The following is a 24588-nucleotide window of genomic DNA, read 5'->3' as shown; positions in this document are numbered from 1 at the left end:
CATGGCACTTTCAAACACAGAATGTCAAATTTTCATTTGTTAAAATTAGCTGGAGATCTAGACTCCTATTCACATGCTTAGCAGGCTAACCCTAACTGTGTTGCTGAAAACAACCTGTTGTTTACAGAGCTCAATAGCGGAAGCTCAACTTACACCTACAGATGAATAAGGCAGAACAGTGACTCCTCCACACTTCTGTATTGACTTTCATTTAGAGCAAGACAGCCTGACAAAAATCAGCTAAGAAATGCTATTCCTTTTACTTTAGAAAACACAGTACTGCAAAAGCAGTGTTATGAAAGTATAGTAACTCAGCACTGCTGCCATTGTATTTTTTTTCCAGTGAATACAAGATGGTCTCTGATTGGATGAGGTGGAAAGCATGATCTTACCACCTCATCCAATGAGAGTGTTCTGTATATTCAGTGAAAAATACTTTTTTTCTGAATGGCAGTCATACCGAGTGGGAGACCACCTGTGATTACTACTACAGCAATTCTCAGCTTCCACAGGAATCGCTCAGGTGTGAGATATGCTTACTAAAGCCGGCCATACATGGGTCGGAATTTGCCCGCTTCAGCAAGAACCGGCCAATTTTAGATCCATGTATGGGCACCCTGGTGGTACACAAGATTGACTTGTGTACATTTAGGCTTTTGAGTTTTTTACCCGAATGATTAGTGTCGCCGGCAACAGCCAGCAACACTAATCATAAAATGAGGGTCTTGCGAGCTATCACTTGTATTCCACCAGTGTATCAGTAAGAGATGTATATATACATGTGTATCCACACATGCATATAACGATTCAGCCACTGACACTGTTCACAATCCCATATTGTGCAAAAATTATACAAACAAAAAAAAAGTGTTGTGCTAAGCAATCAATCATAAATAGCGTGCAAATATACATAAACTGCTTTGTAAATTCATAAATGCATATATAAAAAACTCATACCATAGCAATGTAAAAAAGTGCTTATGTGCTCAAACTTTACATAACATACAGTGCGCAAAACATGCTTAATAGTGAAAGTCCATAATGAACACAATATTGAAGATTTCCAAATTGGATAAACAGAGAGAAGATCCTTGTAAAAAGTGCTCCAGGCTTTAAGGTAAGTGCCGACACTCCAGTACTCCCCTTTGTAGTTACCCTCACCATGAAGCATGTGACCGCACAGTTAATTTTGGTCAATACACGCTGACGAACCACCCCCGGGTTCTATGGGAAAAACTGCTCAGATGTCCTCGATCCTCCTATAGTGGTATCCTCATAGTAACGGAGAAAGAAACAAGCTGGATAGTGTGATACCGCTTTAAAAAACCTTTTATTTAATAAAAAAATCCCAAGATGGGTACTCACATGTACAAGGTGCTTGCAGAGCACCAAACTACAACAGGTATATCTGTGTATGCCTGTGGGGCTATCGATCAGTGTAGTGGTCTCCGCAGCTAGATCCAGAGCTCCAGCTGCTGCCGAACACTGTCCTGTCCCCTCCCCAATGCGTATCGACACAGGGAATCACACATCTTCCTCAGGGGGAATGCTAATAGTTGTGTTCTGCTGGCAGGAAAAGCTCCCTGCCAGCAGAGCACAATAACACCACGGGGGTGATTCTACTATCAACACTGACTGTTGATGGAGGAATCAAAATTTTTTTTTCTTTCCATCCATGATGGATGGAAAGAAAATAGCATGACTGTCGTGAATGTATGCGTAAAGTGCTGCATAAATTGACGGCGTTATACAAGTACCATAAATAAATAAATAAATAAAATAATCTATGGCCTGCCTTATACTGGTCCAAGCAAGACCAATGTAACAGTGCTATAGAAGTCATACCTAATCCTCAGCTTTAAGGGTACCACATAGGCACAATTAACACTTTTAGATGTTCTCTATAAGATAGCAAATCTTCACTTTCATTAGATTTCATATCTATTTTAAGAAGAATCTAAACTCCTTATATGTAGCAACTGTTAAAACCATTTGTCACATAAAATTTCCACCAGCTGAACTTTCCCTGCAGCATTTTCATATGTTTCTTCCACATTCAGGTATTTTCCACTTTCTCAGAGAAGGAACTAGGAATAAGAATTTTTGCTGGAATTTAGGATTGAGTGTAAAGATAGTCAATGCTTCATTTAGCATGTCTTTAGTTGACATAAAACATAAAAGGTTCCGGTCTGTCGTAAAAACACAGAAACATCTGGGACCGATATAAATAAGTAGACGAGTAGAAGTACTTATATTACATCTCTAGCATTGCAAACTGGATTGTGACAATACTTTAGTAATGACATCATGAGTTTGGTACTATTTGGAAGAGAGTGTATACTTGTAGGTTCTTTAAAGAGGAAGTAAACCCTGATGAGTTTTACTTCCTCTTTGTTTCCATGCAAAGGTAAAGCATAATGGGCTACTATGCACGCATAGTAGCCCATTATGTGTCACTTACCTGACACAGGAGCCAGTGATGTCACCACTGTCCCCTCTTCCACAAAGCGTCCATCTTCCTTCCAGGTATCGTGGTTACGGCGCTGTGATTGTGATGACATCACTCCCCCGCATGCGCACGGGAGCCACTACTAACGGCATTATCGCCGCTAGCAGCGACACGCTCAGTGCACCTGCGTGCTGCTGTCTTTTGCAAATATCTCCTAAACAGTGTAGGTTTAGGAGATATTTCTTGCACCTACAGGTAGGCCTTAATCTAGGCTTACCTGTAGGTAAAAGTTGTCTGTAAGGGTTTACAACCACTTTAAGCAGTGGGACATTTAAAATAGAAACCTATCTTGACACCAAAACGCGATGCAGAAAAAGCACGCACTGAGCGCGTTTTCCACACCGCTTTCAAAGTGCACTGCCTTTGCGCTCTGGTGTGGGTGCCAATACAGTAATACAGCCAATGCATGCACTAAATGAATAGGCCGCCAAATCGCACTGCAGGGTAACGCACAGGAATTGCACATGAACACGGGCGCCGTTCCTGTCAAACTCTGGTGTGAACCAGCTGTCAAACTTACAATAAGTTCTAACAAAACATATGTACCTGTACATAGGATTCCATTCAAGTAATGCACACTGAGACTTTTAGTTCCCCAACAACTAAAGTCTCTTTCTCTTATGCCGCGTACACACGATCGAATTGTCTGGCGTACTTAGTCCGACATACAATACGGCGGATAGTCTGGCGGACTTTCTACCGAACGGACTTGGCCACACACGGACACACAGAAAGTCCGACGTTCGCTTGCGCGATGATGTACAGCACGTACGACGGGACTAGAAAAAGGAAGTTCAATAGCCAGTAGCCAATAGCTTCCTTTTTTGTACTTGCTTCTGAGCATGCGTCATTCTTAGTCCGCCGTACTAGCATACTGACGAACGTATTGTCCGCTGAAACCCAAGTCCGACGGGAAGATTGGAGTGCAAAAATACTTTCTTAGTCCGCCGGACTTCACGCTGGAAAAGTCTGCTGAAGCCCACACACGATCGGATTGTCCGGTGAAATGGGTTTCAACGGACTAAGTACGCCGGACAATCTGATCGTGTGTACTCGGCATTAGGGGAAATTATTTTTTCCTGCAGATTGAAATTCAGGTATAAAATATTCTAAAGAAATAACCTAAATGCAATCTATTAGATTGTAAGCTCTTATGCACTTAAATCCTCTCAACCCCTATTTTATTGCATTGTAACTGTACAATCTCCCCTTGCATTGTAAAGCACTGTGCAAACTGTTACCACTATATAAACAATAATAATTGTTTAAATTATAAAAAATTATTTAAAAATTACTGAATAATAATAATAATGTCAAAACATTGTCAGAATATTTCTCTGGTGGGATGAAAACATCAATTGTCACAAAGCTAGTAGGGTGCCTTTCCTAAAACTTATATATAAGGACTCCAGCGGCAAGATATTCGCACCTTTGTTCTTGGCCCTCCAGCCATTATAAAGGGAGTCTCACTTCCCCAGTTCCATTTGTTGGGCTCACATTCTTTCTTGCCTAGTAGGATCAGACTGACATTCCGATGACAGTAGCCATACCTGTACCATTGAGACTTTAACTATTTCACAAATGAGAAGGTTGTCAAGAAGCGGTTAATCTCGTGATTGTAAAATGTCATAAATAGCTCATCTCTAAATAAATATCCTACAGGGAAGGGAACTCCAGAAAGTAGATCTCTCTCTGCCGGAGACCCTCAGAGAACCACAAAGGCAGCTCCCCAATATCCACCCATAACTGAAGCATCAGGTGAGTTGTTCCCCAAGTTAAACATTTACAAGTTTTATTGCCCAAGTTCTACCTTTCTGATGCCTGTCTGGGGTCTGTTTCCTGCACAGCAGAGTGACACAAATCTTTTCTCCGTCCTTGGCTTCTTCTCTGCCAGGGGCACCCGTTGTTCCATGTCAGGACCCTCAGCGTTGGCCGAGGCTTCAGTGCACAGCCATGAAGTCTTGTGTCTACACGTTCAGCTGGATCCTAATAGCAGGTTGCCGGATGTTACAGCACAGAGCTCTCCTGAGTGTCTCATTACTGGTTTTTCATGGGTGAAACACAGTGAATAGGAGGAGGTGGAGTTAAAGTGTGCAAATTCACTAAATCACTTCTGCCCATAAAAGAGCAAAGGCTGGAATCCAGATCACCTAAACAAGAAGAGGGATCCTCTCCCCTCCTCGCCACCAGAGCACAGAAATCCAGATAAACGCATAACTCCAACCACAGAGATGACTAATGCACAGAAGAGTGATGCTAAGGGGCATGCAAACCTCATCGCTGCTTCTGCTTTGATGTTACTTTGTCTGATCCTCTCCTCTGCTAACTATATTACACTCAACAAATCTCCATTATCAATGGCAGGGAAACTTTTTAACTCCTTCGCCTAGTTATTACATCAGCACATACCTTGTGTATTTAAAAGAGAAGTATGGGTTTGGGGGTTATTGCAGTTTTATACTCACCTAGGTAGATGCTGCGTCTGTCCCCCGATGTCTCTGCACTGAGAACTGAGCGATCGAACATCGCCGATTGCTCGGTTCTCATGGCTCCCTGAGCAGAGAGCTGCTGCCTGTCAATCAGCAGCTCTCCTGCTTTGCTCCTCCACGTTCACAGGAGTGCTGCGCTGTGAAGGGTGAGGAGCGGCCATATCTGAGGCTCGGTTCTCACGGCTCCCTGAGCAGAGAGCTGCTGCCTGTCAATCAGCAGCTCTCCTGCTCTGCTCCTCCACGTTCACAGGTGTGCTGAGCTGTGAAGGGGCCAGGATCGGCCGTCTCTGAGGCTCGCTGAGAGGCTGAGACGGCTGTCAGTCCAGGCACCTGGCGGATCCAGGCTCCTAGAGTCAGGATGATGCGGTCCCTGGACTGATCTTGGTGACGTCAGCAGAGAGCGGACTTCAGCTGAAAACGGGTCACAGGACTGCAAAACGAACTGCACTCCTGTGACCCGCAGGTGAAACCCAGCCAAACAAACTGAGGCTGGACTTCTCCTTTAAACAAAGAACTTTTTTTTTGTTCAGTTTTGGATAGAGTAGAGGTGGTTTAGAACCCCTGTCTGGTTAAGCTGGCAATAGATGTATCGATATTCGGCCAGATAAGCAAGGACTGGTGTCCTGACAAAATCGACAACTCAGCAGAAAATTGAACCACGCTTTCTTTAACCACTTACAGACCGGAAGATTTCCCCCCTTCGTGACAAGGCCATTTTTTGGCGATACAGCACTGCGTCAATTTAATTGACAATTGCGCGGTTGTGCAGCGCTGTACCCAAACAAAATTGACGTAATTTTTTCCCACAAATAGAGATTTCTTTTGATGGTATTTGATTACCTCTGTGTTTTTTTATTTTCTGTGCTATAAACAAAAAATGTGCGTCAATTTTGAAAACATATATATATTTTTTACTTTTTCCTATAATAAATATAAATAAAAAAAAAAAAAAATGTCTTCATTAGTTCAGGCCAATATGTATTCTTCTACATATTTTTGGTAAAAAACTTTTTTTTACAAAAACGCATTAAGCGTATATTGATTGATTTACGCAAAAGTTATAGTGTCTACAAAATAGGGGATGGATTTATGGCATTTTTGTTATTTTTTTTTTTTACTAGTAATGGTGACGAACTGCAATCAGTGCTATAAAAATGCATTGATTACTGTGTAAATGTCACTGGCAGGGAAGGGGTTAACACTAGGGGTGATCAAGGGGTTAAATGTGTTCCATCATGTGTGTTTCTAACTGTGGTGGGGGGGGGGGGGGTGGGACTGACTGGAGGAGGAGACAGATCGCTGTTCCTGATCACTAAGAACAGATGAGCTCTCCTCCTCCTCTGTCAGAATGGGGATCTGTCTGGTTACATTGACAGATCCCCGTTCTCGCTCTCTTTCCCGCGATTGTGGGTGGCCGACGGACATCGCGACTGCTAGCTATGCTATGGCTCTTGAAGGAGCCTATGTATACCTACGGCGATTTGTGGGAATATGCTGACCTGCCACAGTATAATGACGGCGGCTGGTCGGCTAGTGGTTAAACCATCAGTAATTGCTGATTTGGACGAATTGATGTTTGGACACCTCTCCAGCTACCGAGTACAGTCCGGTACAGGAAGATTTTGCTGTTTTCACAGCACAGCCGCTAACGAGGACAAAGTTGACGCCACCTTGGAGGCACCTATTTTATTGGTTAGTTTCGGAGAGGAGTAACAATCTCCGCTCATAATATCATGCACCGGACTCTATTCGGTTGCCGGCGTTGTGTCCATGCAGCAATATGTGAAAAAAAAACAGCGATTCGTCAAAATCTGCAATTCATGATGGTTTAAAGAAAATGGAAGTGATGCGGGTTGCTCGTTGTGCCATGTTTGACATTTTGTCAGAACACCGGACACATTTCAACCCATATATGGCCATTCCCACTTGACAGAATTTGACGATTATGCTAACAATCCTCCATCCACACAAGTGAGATGAAAGGAGAAATTGGCTCCATTGTGCCCTTGGAAGAGTTCCACTGTCAGAACACACTGATCATCAAATGTTCATTTTATTTTTATTTCTTTTTTTTCTTTTATCAATCTACCCACTAGCTGATCAGAAAAAAAAAAGAGTAATCTATGGTCAGAAATAGCATTGCTTGCACACCAATGGCAAGTCCAGATGATAACATTTCACCTGGGTGTTTTGAATCATGGGCAGATTTCAAAACGCCGAGGTGTGAATGATAAATCGCACAACACACATTTCAGATGCCATTCATTTGAATGGCACCTGAAAACGTGGTGCGGTTCTGCAGCTAATGTTGCGTGATAACATGCAGGGTCTCATTAAAGAGAACCTGTCAGCTAAAATCTTCACATAGGGGACCTTCTCTCCGCTATGTGATAAAAAAAAAAAAAAAAAAAAAGTGAAGCAAACAAATTGATTTATAATTTTTTCTATGCAAAAAAATAGTTTCACCGAAGCTCTCCCCCCCCCAAAATTTTTTTTTTAGAGGCCCCCACCCCCACATATATGCACGCGCCTACAATTAAAAACGTTGATTGCGATACACATGTTACATGTTGCCGTACACACAATATGAGTGAGAGTAATAATTCTAGCACAAGACCTCCTCCGTCACACTAAACTGATAGGGGGAATTTGAAACGTTGCCTATACAAAATATAGGGTACTGACGTTTGTCGCTATTTCAAGGGTGCACATAAGTTTTGACATGTTGTTTATCTATATACTCGGTCCAACCTCGTCTTTTATATTTAACCAGAAATTTGGGTAGTTTATTGCGTTTGTTTTACCTAAGATTCACTTTAATGTGTTTTTTACAGACATTTTGTGTTTCCTAGACCTTTGCGGTAATATCGTGTGACATAAAAAATTGGATTTACCACTACTTTATTCTCTTTCAGAAAATAGAAAATGGCGGTTATTTATTAAAGGGAAAATCCACTTTGCACTGAAAGTGCACTTGGAAGTAAAGTCGCTGTAGATCCGAGGGGGACATGCAAGGAAAATAAAAAACAGCATTTTAGCTTGCACATGATTGGATGATGAAATCAGCAGAGCTTCCCCTCATTTCAGATCTACCCCTCAGATTTACAGCGACTGCACTTGCAGTGCAAAGTGGATTTGCCTTTCGTAAATAACCCCCAATGTTTGGGGATTTTGTTTAATCTTCAGGCCTAAAATTTTTTTTTAACTGTGTGCAAAAACTGCAAAAATGGTACTGGCAGCATAAAAGTTAAGGCAGGCCTTTACTTTCAGTAGCACAATTTCCTTCATTGGAATCATCACATTTAGTAAAAAAAAAAAAGACAGAGGTGGAAAAACGTACTACTTTCCTGTAATAGTTCCAGTTCCACATTACAGTGTTAGTCACATGACCAAGTCACATGACCAAGGCCACAATGCTGGTCATTTGTTGTTTGTCAAAGAAGCCTGACAGTAACAATAAAGACAAGCTAATCAGAGGCTCTGCTTGAACAATAGTCCGCCCTTTCAGCAGGGACTAACTAATCATTATTACATGAGCTTCCTGGAAAAATCTATTTAACCACTTGGGTACCGCGCTATTGCCGAATGACGGCATTAGCGCGGACCTAGATTTCCAGGACTACGTCTATTGACGTCGTCCTGGTTACGAGCGGCCTGCGCGCCCCCTGAGGGGCGCGCGCGGCGCGCTCTGTGATCGGCGAGTCCGTGAGACTCGCCTGATCACCGATCCGTGTAAGGGGTCGATCCCGACCCCTTATCACGTGATCAGCTGTCAGCCAATGACAGCTGATCATGTGATAGAACGGAGCCGGTAATCGGCTATTATTCCTCCTCGCGCTGACAGCGCGAGGAGAAAAAAAAAAAGCCGATCACCGGCGGCCGTGATCGGGACATCAGTCCCGATCACGGCCAGCAATGAAAGGCAGCACATGCCACCTGCCAGTGCCCACCTGCCTCCCGCAGTGCCATCCTGAAAAATAACAAAGTAAAAGTAAGTGCCCCCCGTCTGTGCCCATAATGCCCACAGTGCCACCCCACAGTGCCACCCACAGTGCCACCCCACAGTGCCACCCCACAGTGCCACCCACAGTGCCACCCACAGTGCCACCCAATCTGCCTCAAAGGTGCTGCACCCCAGTGCCGCCCATCAGTGCCCAGCAGTGCCGCCCATCAGTGCCCAGCAGTGCCGCCCATCAGTGCCCAGCAGTGCCACCTATCAGAGCCACCTATCAGTGCCACCTATCAGTGCCCATCAGTCCCATCTATCTGTGGTACCTATCAGTGCCCATCCGTGCCACCCATCCGTGCCACTTATCCGTGCCACCCATCCGTGCCATCTTATCTGTGCCCATCTTTGCCCATCAGTGCCGCCTTATCTGTGCCCATCGGTGCCGCCTTATCTGTGCCTATTAGTGCCGCCTTAACTATGCCTATCAGTGCCCACAAGTGCAGCCTATCAGTGCCCACCAATGCAGCCTATCAGTGCCCACCAATGCAGCCCATCAGTGCCCACCAATGCAGCCTATCAGTGCCGCCTTATCAGCGCACTTCAATGAAGGAGAAAAATGACCCGTTTGCAAAATTTTATAACAAACTATTAAAACATGATTTTTTTTTTTTTTTTTTTTGCATCTTTTTTTGTTTGTTTAGCAAAAAATAAAACTCCGAGCTGTAACTAAATACCACCAAAAGAAAGCTCTATTTGTGGGAAAAAAATGATAGAAATTTCATTTGGGTACAGTGTTGTATGCCCGCGCAATTGTCATTCAAAGTGCATCAGCGCTGAAAGCTGAAAATTGGTCTGGGACTGAGGGGGGTTTAAGTGCCCAGTAAGCAAGTGGTTAAACTTGATGCAGTGAAATATACAGTATTCAGTATGAAATCTGCACCAGAATCTGCACCAGAACGGTCCTATTCTCTGTATCTCTGCATTCTCTTTATGTAGGTCTAGTACTAACTATCATACATTTTTTAACCACTTCAGCCCTGGAAGGATTTACCCCCTTAATGACCAGGCCATTTTTTGCGTTACGGCACTGCGTCGCTTTAACTGACCATTGCGCGGTCGTGCAACGCTGTACCCAAATAAAATTGATGTCCTTTTTTTCCCACAAATAGAGCTTTCTTTTGGTGGTATTTGATCACCTTTGCGGTTCCGTTATAAACAGAAAAAGACCGACAATTAAAAGAAAAAAACAATATTTCTTACTTATAATACATATCCCAAAAAAATATATATATTTAAAAAAGTCTTCATTAGTTTAGGCCAATATGTATTCTGCTACATATTTTTGGTAAAAAAAAATTGCAAGAAGCGTATATTCATTGGTTTGCGCAAAAGTTATAGCATCTACAAAATAGGGAAAAGATTTAGGGACTTTTTATTTTTTTAATTGTTTTTACTAGTAATGGCAGAGCATAGCAATTTTTAGCGGGACTGCGACATTGCGGTGGACAAATGTGACCCGAAGTGACACTTTTTGGTGACCAGTGCTATAAAAATGCACTGATCACTGTATAAATGTCACTGGCAGGGAACGGGTTAACACTAGGGGGCGATCAAGGGGTTAAGTGTCCCCTAGGGAGGTGCTTTCTAACTGTCAGGGGGACGGACTGATTGGGAGTAAAGAGAGATCGCTGTTCCTGATCACTAGAAACCGCTGATCTCTCTCTCCTCCTCTGTCTGAATGGGGATCCGCCTTGTTTACAAAGGCAGATCCCCATTCTGCCTCTCTTTACCACGATCGCGGGTGGCAGGCAGACGAGTCCACCGGACCCGCGGTCCAGCTCCCATGGCTCGCGGTGGGGGCAAGCCCACTGTATCTAATGCAAGGACTGACGTACAGCTGGGCCACCCTGCCACAGTATATATGTGGTGGGTGGTCCGGAAGTAGTTAATCTGCATTATTGTATGTCATCAGATTAGTTTGTAGGCAGGTGCAGTCTACTTTCCCCACTGTAGGTGGTGCTTGCCTGCAGCAGCGTTGCAGTTAAAAAGGATGTCAAGAGGAACATAGCTCCTCTATAGTTTCCTGGGTCACTGGGGAAGCAATCCAATTGGATGCTGCCACTTCATGTGACTCTAGCAGCCACCTTGGGTCAAGCAGAGCCTATTTAAGGCCCTGGCTTCCAGGCTTGGCACGTATTTTGCAAGTGAGTAGAGTAGGGACAGGTACCCCGCCTGGTAGGGACAGAACTAGCTGCAGAGAAAATAACGAGGGCGGAAAGCTTAGGACTCACTGGACTCACTTCTCTGGATATCATCCTGTTTGAGTATGAGATAGCCAGGCTGAATTCTGCCCCTCCTAACAGGCGCTGTCAGTTTGCCTAAAACCTGTTCTCTACACGCTGTTGGACCCCTGAGTGTTTCTGGTTGGGCTGTCTTCACACTGGGTTTACTGTGAACTGTCTTTGCATTATTTCAATACAAGTTTTTTTATCATACCCCACCTTCATGCATGTTTTTGCTGCATTACCATGCATTTGTTTTTCATGCTTTTACCTGCAAGAAATAAATACAAAGGAAACGGTCTGCGGGTTGTATGGTATACTACATTAGCATGCTCTATATGTGCATCATACTGCATTACCATTTATATCTATGGTCCTCAGAAGGCACATTGATGCAATAAATACAAAATTTTCATCACGTACTGTAGTGCTGTTATTGGATAGGTTTAATGATTTGTATGACAATTTTATGTGTGTGTTTTAACTGTGGGGACTGATTGCATAATACCACCGGGAACCATTTAGATGTCACTGCAGCCTGAGTGCAACAGAAATGCAAAAGTGTGAATCAGGCCTTAAAGGGGGAACCGTATGCCCCGTACACACGATCGGAATTTTGGTTGGAAAAAGCTCTGATGGTTTTCACTCAAGCTGTCTTGCATGCACACGTTCACACCAAATTCCGACTGTGAAGAACGTGGAGACATACAACACGTATGGCGGGACTAGAAAAAGGAAGTTCAATAGCCAGTAGCCAATAGCTTCTGTCTCGTAGTTGAATCTGAGCATGCATCGAATTGCATACACACAACTGGAATTTCCGATAGAAACGTTTTCTGTCGAAAAAATTGAGAACCTGCTCTCAATCTTTTGCTGGAGGAAATTCGGCCAGCAAAATTCCGATGGAGCATACACATGATCACATTTTCCGACGAAAAGCTTTCATCTGTCTTTTGCTGGCCGAAATTCCGACCGTGTGTACGTGGCATTAGTCTCATCAAGGGTGATGATTACAATAAAAAACTGAGTACATGTTTGCTTTAAAGTGGTAGTAAATCACGGGAAACCTGCAAGACAATAGCATAATGTGCTATTACGCATCACATACTAGCACATCATGAAATACTTACCTTAGAACAAAGCTCCTGCAGTGCGCCTGGTCACCACTGAGGAAGCTGACATGTTCCCTCAACATTTCTCCGGGAATCACAGGCTCTGGCTGTGAGTGACAGGAGCCACAATGAGTGAGTGTGAGTGGCAGGAGCCGCACTGACATCACCCCCGCGCATGCGTGTGGGAGCCTTCTGTCCCGGCAAGTTCCAGCAGGATACGCTGGACCTGCAGAGCCAATACAACCACTTTAACCTAAATTATAATTGGTGGTGAAAGCAGTATTAAAACCACAATCAAACAATTATTATATTGTAGCTTTTGAGAGTGGTACCAAATCTTAGCTGTGATGACTGCATTTGTTTTCTTTTTTAGGTTTTCTTTTATTTTCATCTAAAAAATCCAGCCAGAAAGTCTGTTTTTCGCAGCACAAAATGTCAGTTACAGCAGACTGTATCAATTTACATGGATGAGACAGACAATTCAACACTGACAGGGGTGTTTTAAATGAACAGCTTTTCAACTTGTTAGTGGTTATACATCTAATACAATTATCATTCTCTCACCACCCCCACCCAGACTGACAATGCTGCTGTCTGCTGTGCCCACTGTTCTCACTCCTCCAGAGTGTCTCACTAATACAGGAGGTGTGGTACTGGCCAGATCACCAGGTGAAAACAGGTGGAAAGAGCCAAAGGAAAGAAAATGAATGCATGCATCACATCTAATGTTTGGTAAGCTACAATATATTAAATTTTTCATCGATTTTGAGATTATTAGTGATTTAAGCATGCAGGCACATTTCCAAGTCACCCTGTTGCTATCAGGGAAATTAATGACAAGGTCTTCTGTAAGGGCCGGTTCACACAGGGGGCGACACGAGGCGACACGACTTGCCGTGCCGCGACCTGACAAGTCGCCCCCGTTCTGTACAATGGAACCGTTCTAAGAGGAGCGACTCCAGTCGCTCCGACTCAGAAAAAAGGTTCCTGTACTACTTTTGGGCGACCTCGGGGCGACTTGCATTGACTTCTATACAGAAGTCATTTGCAAGTCGCCGCTGAGGTCGCGGCAGGTCGCGGCGAGGCAAGTCGTGTCGCCTCGCATCGCCCCCTGTGTGAACCGAGCCTTAAAGATACTAATGTCTCCAGCAGGTACTGACTCAGACAGGGCCGGACTGGCCTACTGGGACATTTCCCGGTAGGCTGCCTGCTCTGGGGCGGCTTTGAGCTGTGGCTGCAGTGGTCCCCTCCCTCCTCCCCCTCTTATTTACATGTCACGCACAGCGGTCTCCCCGCTGTGTCACGGAGCTGAGTCTGAAATATTTGACCGCCCTTGGACAAAGATCCCGTCTCCTCCTAGACCAGCTCATGTGATAGACAGAACACTGCGTCTATTTCCTGCCATTAGATCAGTGTTCTGTCTATCTGGAGGAGGAGGCGGGACCTTTGTCCCAGAACGGCCGAACATGACAGCTTATACTGACTGGTGAGGCTGTATGGACAAGCACAGTGAAGCTTATTGATGGGCACAGTGAGGCTGCAAGGGCGGACACAGTGACATTGCATGGATGGGCACAGTGAGTCTTATTGATGGGCACAGTGGCGCTGCATTGATGGGCACACAATGAGGCTGCACGGGCAGGCACAGTGAGGTAGCATTGATGGGCACAGTGAGGCTGCATTGATGGGCACAGTGAGGCTTATTGATGGGCACAGTGAGGCTACATGGAGGGGCACAGTAAATCTGCATGGATGGGCACAGTAAGGCTGCGTGGACAGGCACAGTGAGGCTGCATCTGATGGGCACAGTGAGGCTGAATTTGATGGGCACTGATGAGGCTGCATTGCTCTTGTATCATGCCCGCAGCCTCTAACCCTCTCCTGTATCATGTTTGCAGGCTCTAACCATCTCTTGTATCATGTCCACAACCTCTGACCATCTCTTGTCTTATATCATGTCTGCAGTCTTTAAGGGAGTCTGGAGTGGAGTCAAGAGTGGGAGTGCCGCCAGGATGGGGTCATGGGAGAAGTCAGATGTGCGTGGACTGTGGAGAGGAGACTGTGGAATAAAACCAAAGCCACCAACTGAGCCCTACATGGTGCACCTGAGAGGAGGTCAGTAACAGCGCCATAGGTCAGTCGGGGGGGGGGGGGGGGTAGTGAATACAATAATGTAAGGGGGCACTGATATAAATGTTCCTCCTCATATTATCAGTAGCCCCACCCCTCCTTACCTTTGTGTATTCTTTCTGTGGAAGGTGGTCTCTGGTTACCAGAGCCTTCCCACTCCCCAACGTTCCCAGAGTCCCTGGTGTCCTGCTTGATGATTGCTCCACTTTTAACTGGAATTTGCTGTTATATATATAAAGCCCTATGTGCTTCCATATCTGTCTTATCTATATATAATTCACTCTTCAAATGTGCTTAAAAATGCATGCATTTCCCTTTTATAAATAAGAAAATGACATAATGATGTTGGGCTGGTATAATAATACTATGGGGCTGGTATGAAATTTTTTCCAGGGCTTGTTTTTATTCCCAGTCCAGCCTTGGACCCAGATGTTCACTATCTTCAAGAACTACACTGCCCAAAGATTCTCCGGCATCCCTCACACTTGTCTTATGTTTGCTTTCCCCCCGTGCTCGGTGGTTCCATCCCTTGGAATCTACCTTACTATCAGACACAGTAATGAAGTAGGGCATGTGGATGGTACCATAGTATGGAGTGGCTGATGCAGCAACCGAGACACCCAGAAGCGTGATATATGTAACGGTGCTTCCGGAGGTCGTAGCTCTTCAAAACAGCAAATAGAGGGCTCACCTCCACCTGAGTCCATTCACACTTGTGCGACTTCAAAATCGTAAATTTCCATTGCAACTTTACCATGCAACTTGATGCGATTTTGGGTGAGTGTGGCTTTGGCCAATGTGATTGTTTGTGCTCTACAAAGTTGCACACAAGTCTCATGTATATTATGCAAACAAACAGAGCAGAAACTACTACTTTAAAGTTTTTGTGATTTTAAGTCGCACGGGCATCAAAGGCACTCAATGGGGAACATGGGGTGTGACTTGTCATGCGACTTTGGCGTCCAGAATCGCACGGCAAGTCACACAAATGTGAATGGGGCCTTAGTATTTAAGAAAAAAAAAACGTATTTTGCAGGGAAATTTTTCAAATCAGTTTTCTCAATAGTGATATAGTGGCTTTAAAGGCTGCACATTCAGATTGTCTGCTTGTAACTACTACCTTACTGTCACCCTCCCTTGTATAGGCAATACAACTTGCTCAGCCTGCTGATTGTATAATCAATTAATATCCCTTCCCCCACCTGTAAGCCTGTCCACATACCTTCCCCTCTAGTCCCCAGTGTCTGAAACATGTTACACTGACAGTGCTATATACTACGAAAAAAAGAAGCCTGACACAGGCACATCAATTCAAAGCTTGCTTTCTGGTATGCAGGGACTTTCAGGTAATAAGGCAAATAGCATTTACAAATATTTAATGACATGTTAAACGATTTTCATAAAACTTTCTAAAGTTCTTCAAATGTAAAATAAAACTAGCACACATTGTATGCTTCCTACTCAGAACGGCGATGTTCCATAATCTCTCTTTCTGTTACAATGTAAAGGGTACCCGCTGGTAATGTTTTATGCAGGCTTCCGCTACAACTGTGGCCCTATTATGTCTGTTCATAACGACTCCTATAAAAATGACGCATGCAGAGGATTGTTTTATTTTTGTAAGTAGTTTGTTGCCGTGCATGATGTTCATATTGTATTAAATGCAAAGCTATGAAAATATCTTTAAAGAAAAAAAAATGAAAATAGTACTAGCACACTGTACTATGTACAATGTTATCTGGCCTAAGGGGAAGAAGAAAACACACGGTGCCAGTACATACTTCTGAAGACGCCCAGTGGGAGGGGCGAAATGCGCCAAGCAGGGACTAGTAGTGATGTCATTTCTGGTAATTGGAACGCACGCTGAGGCGGTGATCCGACTCCATATACAAGCTTGAATTATTACTTTTTTAGTAAGTGTAATTGCTTTTCATTTTTTTAAACAAACCAACAGTATTAAGCTATGGAGATCTCTCTTATGTTGACCCTTATACCATGAACATAAACATACTGTATAGCTAAGGTCCCCATAATCGGAGGAGAGGCGTGTATATTCATCTATATCACACCAGGATACTTACATGCCAGTCTGACCTTAATTGTCGGTGAGTGGGGAATACTGGCGGGGAACGCGGCACCACGATATTCACTTGAAGGACCGATCAGTACTTGCACTTTGTGTGCACTTATGGACTATATGAATTAAAGTAAAGTTCCACCCAAAAATGGAACTTCCGCTTTAAGTGCTGGTGACCCCCTGACATGCCACATTTGGCATGTCAGTTTTTTTTGGGGGGGGGGTACCCTCTTTTTAGAGTCACCCAGCTCCCATTTCCTTCCTGGGGCTCTGCGGTGCCAGAAGGAAGTTGACTTCTCCCTGCCATCTTCTGGGACACGTCATAGGTCCCAGCAGATTGCCCGGCCATTCACAGCTCGTGCATACGCAGTGTATGCCCTGCTGTGAAGCCACAGCCGGGTGCCCACAGTTACAATGCCGGCACCGCAGAGAAGAGGGGGAGAGGAGCAGGGCTTTGTTCACCCACATCACTGGACCGTGGGAAGGGTAAGTGTCCGATTATTAAAATTCACTTTTTGTAGCTGCTGACTTTTAAATAGGTGGAACTGTTTAAAGTGGTTGTAAACCCTTACAACCAACTTTGACCTACAGGTAAGCCTAGATTAAGGCTTACCTGTAGGTCCAAGAAATATCTCCTAAACACGGTTTAGGAGATATTTGCGGAAAGACAGGCACCGCTGTCTATGGCGCATGCGCCATAGACAGCGGCGCGCAGGCACACTGAGCGTGCCGCCATCAATGGCGATATGCCGCGAGTGGCGGCTCCCATGCGCATGCGCAGGAGTGACGTCATCGCGGCTTCGCCAAATGGCAGCCGCGGAGCAGCGAGACCCACCGAGAAGATGGACGCTCCGGACTACAGGGGACAGCGGTGACTTCGCTGGCTCCTGTGTCAGGTAAGTGACACATAATGGACTACTATGCGATGCATACCTTTGCAGGGAATGAAAGAGGAAGTAAACTCATCAGGGTTTACTTCCTCTTTAAGATGGCTGCACTGGCACTTTATATAATTTATGCACAGATATATATGAGTTCAACTATTGAGGTAATTGTACACTGATTGATTTATAAGAAAGAACACAGGTATTTGAGTTTCTAGTAAAGAAGCAACCCTTGGTTTATTTTTGACACCGGTACATACTTACCTTTCCCAGTGTGCGCTCCATTGAACTCTGCTCCAATCACTAGAACTGGTCCCTCGAAGTCAGCTGGAAAACTGACACTTCCGGGAGGGTCGATCTTCTGGATCCCCCGAGGCCCTCAGTGGTTCCTCCCTCTGACTGCAGAAGAGAGTGGTGACGTGAGGTCAGAGGGAGAAACCAGTTAGAACTTTGGGGGACCCAGGAGATCGACCCTCCCGGAAGTGCCAGTTTTCCAGGTGACTTTAAGAGACCAGTTCTAGTGATCGGACTGGAGTTTGACTGGGAAAGGTGAGTACTTACTGCCTACTATTAAAGGTGGGAGGGATTTTAAAAAAAACTTAAAGAAACTCTGTCCGAAAAATAAGTGCCCCCTACAAAGAAGTGGGTTCACACTTATCTCTCCCACTGCCCACCCAATCCCACCCATCTGCCCTGTACCGGAGAGATACAGTTGTTTCATGAATTTTTAGCATCCGGCACATTCTGGGAGCCTAGTCCCCCTCAGCACTGGTGGGTCTATCCTTTGGCTGTCCTGTAGTGGCATAAGGGCCAGCAAGAGGAACCATAGAGTGCAATGGGGAACCAAGAAATCGGCACTTCAGGAAGTGTCAGATTCTGAAGAATCATCAGGCACTTGAATCTTTCCAAGGTGGGATGGATGGTGGGAGAGGTAAGTATGAACACACTTCTTTTTAATTTTTTTTTTCTAGTACAGGGTTGCTTTAAACAGAGCTTAAAACATAAAACAAGTCCTCAGCAAGCACTGTACAACTCCAGTCATGTGAATCTGCCCGGGGTCATAATGTCACACAACAGGGAGGCACCCTGCTCTGTTTTTTTTTTTCTTTTATGCAAATGAACGAAGGTATTTTCTGAGAAATAAAACCTGTACAACCAGAGTTACTAAGAACACTGCCAGAGGCTGTATGGCATGCTGTAACTTTATCTGCAGCTTCACAGCACCACCTTATTGTAACCTTAGAGCTTTGTTTGCCACGCTATCAATATCAGACGGTGAAATCATCAGTGAACTGTGAAAGTTAAAAATTAACTTTGATGAAAAGTGGAAAAATTATTCTTGATAGAATTCACTTTATTTAAAGGGGGGACAGTGGTGGGTGGATCCATTGTACCGTGGGTGCATTTCTCTTCATAACCACCCCCCCTCCACCACCACCAGTCAGTTTAACCATGTGTTGTTTGCAAAATAAAAACATTTTTTTTTTGTTGCTAGAAAATTACTTAGAACCCCCAAACATTATACATCTTTACTTTTCAAACACCCTAGAGAATAAAATGGCGGTCATTGCAATACTTTCTGTCACACTGTATTTGCACAGCGTTCTTACAAGCGCACTTTTTTTGGAAAAAATACACCTTTTTTAACTAAAAATAGTAGTTAGCCCGATTTTTTTTTTATACTGTGAAAAATAATGTTACACCGAGTAAATTGATACCCAACATGTCACGCTTCAAAATAGCGCTCGCTCGTGGAATGGCGACAAACTTTTACCCTTAAAAATCCCCATAGGCGAAGTTTAAAAAAATTCTCCAGGTTGCATTTTTTGAGCTACAGGAGGAGGTCTAGGGCTAGAATTATTGCTCTCACTCTACTGATCGCAGCCATACCTCACGGGTTTAAACACCGTTTTCATATGTGGGCGCTACTCATGTATACGTTTGCTTCTGCACACAAGCTCAGCAGGACAGGGTGTTTTAAAAATGTTTTATTTTTTTCTTATTTATTTTACCTTTTATATTTTATTTTTACACTGTTCTTTTAAAAAAATTGTGTCACTTTTATTCCTATTAAAAGGAATGTAAACATCCCTTGTAATAGAAAAAAAGCATGACAGGCCTCTTAAATATGAGATCTGGGGTCAAAAAGACCTCAGATCTCATATTTACACAAAAATGCAATAAAAAAAATCAAAAAATTTGTCATTTGAAAAATAAAAATAAAAATGGCCCTTTAAGAGCTATGGCTGAAGGTGATGTTTTGACGTCGCTTCCGCCCTGCAATGGTATAAAGACAGGTGGGGGCCATCTTCCCCTCAATCGTCTCCATACCCAGGATGGAGAAGGATCCGAATGCCTCCGTGGCTCCCGGTGGCTCCGGTAAGTGACGGGGGGCAACGGAGAGGGGCGCCAATAAAAGTGATCTTGCGGCGAATCTGCCACAGAGACCACTATTATCGGAAACCGGACAGCCCGCTGAAGAAGAGGATACCAGGGTTATGGAAGCTAGCTGCTGCCATAAAAAAGATATCCCTCTTCAAAGAGAGGACGTATATCGGTGTGCGGCGGTCCGGAAGTGGTTAACTGCATCATGCATACAGGCCTATACAGATCTGTGCACAGCTATATATATATATATATATATATATATATATATATATTTAAATAGGTATTCAAATGTTCCCGAAGAAGCTCAAGGCACGTAATATGTAGAGCAAGATATTACTTCACCGCAATATAACCGTACTCTTGGATTCACTGTTACTATACAGCAAATGGATTTGTTATCAGATTCCATGTAGCGTCAGTCGGTTATATTTAGCTATATATTCTTCTCATTGATTCATTTTATCAGTGTGATTTTATATATGTTTTGTCATTTTTTTTTCTAAATAAATTTATATTTTTGGAACCTTTGTGTTGTTGTGCCAAAAAAGTCCAAGCTCTCTTTATCGAATTCCTCCGAACACGCGTAGGGGAGGGGCTAGGGCGGTGAAGGCACTCGGGATCTATAGCGATTTGAGGAGCTGACTGAGATTTTGGATGTGCGGCTATATCTTGCGCTTTAAACCCACAACCGTATTAGTGTGGTGTGCTGAAAGCACCCGCATATTGTGAGTACCCTGTATATTTTAATAAACACATGTCAAAGTGTTTTAACAACTTGCTTAATGTGCACTTAAACCCCCTTCCTGCATAGACCAATTTTTAACTTTCAGCGCTGTCACACTTTGAATTTACGCGGTCATGCTGCACTGTACTCAAATTACATTTTTATCTATTTTTTTCACACAAATGGAGCTTTCTTTTGGCGGTATTTAATCACCACTTGGGTTTTTATTTTTTGCTAAACAAACAAAAAAAGACAGAAAAAAAACATGTTTCATAGTTCGTTATAAAATTTTGCAAACATGTAATTTTTCTCCTTCATTGATATTCGCTGATGAGGCTGCACTAATGGGTACTGAGGGGCTGCACTGATGGGCACAGATAAGGTGACACTAATATACACAGATAAGACGACACTGATGGGCACTGATAAGACAGCACTGATGGGTGGCACTGATGATTGGCACTTATAGGTGGCACTGATGATTAGCACTGATAGGTGGCACTGATGGTCACTGGTAGGTGGCACTGATGGTCACTGGTAGGTGGCACTGATGGGCACTGGTATGTGGTATTGATAGGCAGCACTGGTGATGAGGCACTGATTGGTGACATTTAGAGGTGGCACTGTGGGCACTGATAGGTAACACTGTGGCACTGATCGGTGGCACATGTAGGTGGCGCTGGTGGGCACTGGTGGGTGGCACAGAAGCCTCCGCAGAGGCTCTCCACGATCGGGACTGATGTCTCTCTCACAGTCACCGGTGATTGTCTTTTTTTGTAGCGTGAGGAAAAAAAATAGCCGATTACCGGCTTTGTTTACATCACATGATCAGCTGTCATTTGCTGACAGCTAATCACGTGGTAAAGGATCGGGATCGACCCCTTTCTCCGATCTGTGATCAGTTAAGTCTCATAGACTCGCTGATCACAGAGCGCATCACACACGCCCTGCAGGGGGCGCACAGTCCTCTCAAGCATGGGAGGATGACTATGGATGCCCTCCAGGTAAACTAGGTCTGCGCTGTAGCCGTCTTTCGGCTATAGCGTGGATGGGAGGTGGTTAAACAATTCAAGCACTATTGGAGTTTTTTCTCTGCTAATGCTCTGCTGCTGACATACAGAGGAGGAGATCTTGAGAGAAGTTTAGGAGCCAGCTGTGCTGGATATGTTGATCAGTCAGTCCTCCCCCAGTGTCATTGTCAGATTGCTCACTGCACTATCACAGTCCCATTATAAGTTGCTAATAACTGCCATTAGCAGTAAAAAAAAAATCCAGTTTATATATACCATAGTTTGTAGACGCTATAACTTTTTCGCACAAACTACTAAACATACACTTATTGGGATTTGTCTATTTTAAATATTATAAAGCTGACAAGCATATGCTGATAGGAGGAGAGAGGAGAGTGAGAGATAAGCTTATCGCTGTGCTTCTTCTCCTTTCACTATCCATTCATGGGCTAGGACTGGTCCAGAATAACTCAGACCCAGAGTAAGTAGGTTGAATGATGCTGAGGACATCTAGTGGTGGACAAGAAGTATTGGAAGTGAAGATGAATATTTTTTATCTTGTCTTTTATTGGGCTAATGTCTTTTATTTTCATTTTTATTTTATTTTCAGACTTGTTTTAAATATAACTGAAATGCAACCCAAGAGGCTGCTAAAACCTACAATTACAAAATGTTTCATTAGTTGTCATTGTGAGAGAGCCGACTGCTAGCTCTAAAAAACAATATCAGGATGATGCCTGTAGCTGCAGGCATCACCCCGGTATAACCACTTCAACCAAATGACGTACAGGTAAGTGATTTGGTGTGAAGTGGTTAATTATAGATGACCGCACCTCCATTAATTTTTGGATATTTTTTATTTTATTTTTGTCATTGTGTACCTCTTCTAGAGTCTTTAGGCTGCACCTCCGTCCTACTTCTCCACGGCAAGGTACGTTATTTCAGCTTTGTCATTAGCTCCTGGGATAGCTGTGACATCGATCTCAGGAGTCAATAGGCATCCCCCACGGCTTGCATCACATTATTTCTCATTGCCACAATTCGTCCCCTCTGCACATGCACGAGATCAGGAGGTGCATACTGGGTAGCCAGCTGCACCTAATCCCAGAAGAGAGTACCAGCAGGCTTCAGATGCCCACAGTCATGATGGCAGCTGAATCAGGAGCATATAGTAATTAATGCTATTTGTAATCCATAAGCGGTGGGTGACTCATGGGGGTAAGTAAAAAAAAAATTTTTAAAATTGCAAATTAACATGCATTGGTTTGGGGTAGGGATGAGCCGAACACCACCTGGTTCAGTTTGCAGCAGAACATGCGAACACCGTTAAAATCTATCAAACACGAACATGAAAAATAAAAAAGTGTTTGAGGACCTGGGTCCTGTCCCAGGGCACATGTATCAATGCAAAAAAAGTTATAAAAACCGCAGTTTTTTTTGGGAGTAGTGATTTTAATAATGCTTAAAGTGAAACAATAAAGGTGAAATACTCCTTTAAATTTCATACCTGGGGGGGTGTTTATAGTATGCCTGTAAAGTGGCGCATATTTCCCATTTAGAATAGTCCGAGAGCAAAATGATATTTCTAAAGGAAAAAAAGTCATTTGAAACTACTTGCAGCTATAATGAATTGTTGGTCCCCGCAATACACATAAAAGTAATTTAAAAAATCGGCATGGGATTCCCCCACAGTCCATTACCAGATCCTGGATATTAAGGGGAACCCCAAACCAGGTCTGCTATGGATATCAAGGGGAACCCTGCGCCATGTTTTTTTTTAAATGGCGTGGGGGTCCCCCTCAAAATCCATACCAGACCCTTCAGGTTTTAAGGGGAACCCCCATGCCAAAATAAAAATAAATGGCGTGGGGGGTCCCCCGAAAAAGCTATACCAGATCCTTATCTGAGCATGCAACCTGGCAGGCCGCAGGAAAAGAGGGGGGGATGAGAGAGCGACCCCCCGAACCATACCAGGCCACATGCCCTCAATATGGAGCACCGTGTCCCCATGTTGATGGGGACAAGGGCCTCATCCCTACAATCCTTGCCTGGAGGTTGTGGGGGTCTGCGGGCAGGGGGCTTATCGGAATCTGGAAGCCCCCTTTAATAAGGAGACCCCCAGATCCCGGCCTCCCCCCTGTGTGAAATGCTAATAGGGTACAGATGTACCCCTACCATTTCACAAAAAAAGTGTGAAAATTGTAAAAATGACATGACACGGCTTGGGGACAAGTCTTTTATTAAAAAATAAAACTGTCCCATGAAGTCTTCTTCTTCTTCCCTTGCTCTGTGACCGACCTGCCTCCATGGGAGGCACCCACCGTATGACGCGTCTTTGATTTGACAGTTCTTTTATAACTGAGGGAGGGGCCACATGGTGATGTCACCAGGTGACCCCGTCCCCTCTGACACACAGGGGCATCCCTATGGCTTTCCCATAGTGTCAGAGGGGGCGTGACCACCCACTTAAATAACCGAGTGGCTCCACCCCCTCTGACGTTACAGGAAAGGTTGGTCACGTTTTTTTTTAGTCCGTTGGTGGAGCAAGAGAAGAAGAAGACTTTGTGGGACAGTTTTTTTTTGTCCTAAGCTGTGTCATGTCATTTTTACCATTTTTACCTTTTTTTGTGAAATGGTAGGGGTACATTTGTACATTCACATGGGGGAGGCTGAGATTTGGGGTTTCCCTTGTTAAAGGGGACTTCCAGATTCTGATAAGCCCCCCGTCCGCAGAACCCCACATCCACCGGCAAGGGTTGTTGGGATGAGGCCCTTGTCCCCATCAACATGGGGACATGGTGCTTTGGTTACCCCAAAGCATCCTCCCCATGTTGAGGGCATGTGACCTAGTATGGTTAAAGGGGGCGCTCTCTCATCCCCCCTCTTTTCCTGCGGCCTGCCAGGTTGCGTCCACGGATAAGGGTCTGGTATGGATTTTTTTGGGAGACCTCCACGCCATTTTTTAAAAAAAAAGTTTGGCACGGGGTACACCTTAATATCCATACCAGACCTGAAGGGCTTGGTATGGAATTTG

The 24588-nt window shown here is 44.2% G+C and overlaps 1 protein-coding gene across 11 annotated transcripts in view; it reads right to left on the bottom strand.

Annotated features, from left to right (window-relative positions):
* Positions 1-24588, bottom strand: part of KIAA1217 (KIAA1217 ortholog) — a 954123-nt gene that overhangs the window by 380157 nt on the left and 549378 nt on the right. Inside the window, exon 1 of one of the 11 annotated variants that reach the window (XM_077490975.1) lies at positions 4320-4540. The exons of the other annotated variants lie outside the window; for them this stretch is intronic. Coding sequence (XP_077347101.1) covers positions 4320-4421 — 102 coding nt within the window. The 5' untranslated portion in view covers positions 4422-4540. Of the gene's footprint in view, positions 1-4319; positions 4541-24588 lie in introns of those variants that run through there. 11 annotated transcript variants of the gene reach the window in all.

Source organism: Lithobates pipiens, unplaced genomic scaffold (genome assembly GCF_037356315.1).
Source record: "Lithobates pipiens isolate NorthernLeopardFrog02 unplaced genomic scaffold, aLitPip1_a1.2 Scaffold_19, whole genome shotgun sequence".
NCBI lineage: Eukaryota > Metazoa > Chordata > Amphibia > Anura > Ranidae > Lithobates > Lithobates pipiens.
The sequence above is the reverse complement of the archived record's forward strand: the minus strand, read 5'-3'. Positions and strand labels throughout refer to the sequence as shown.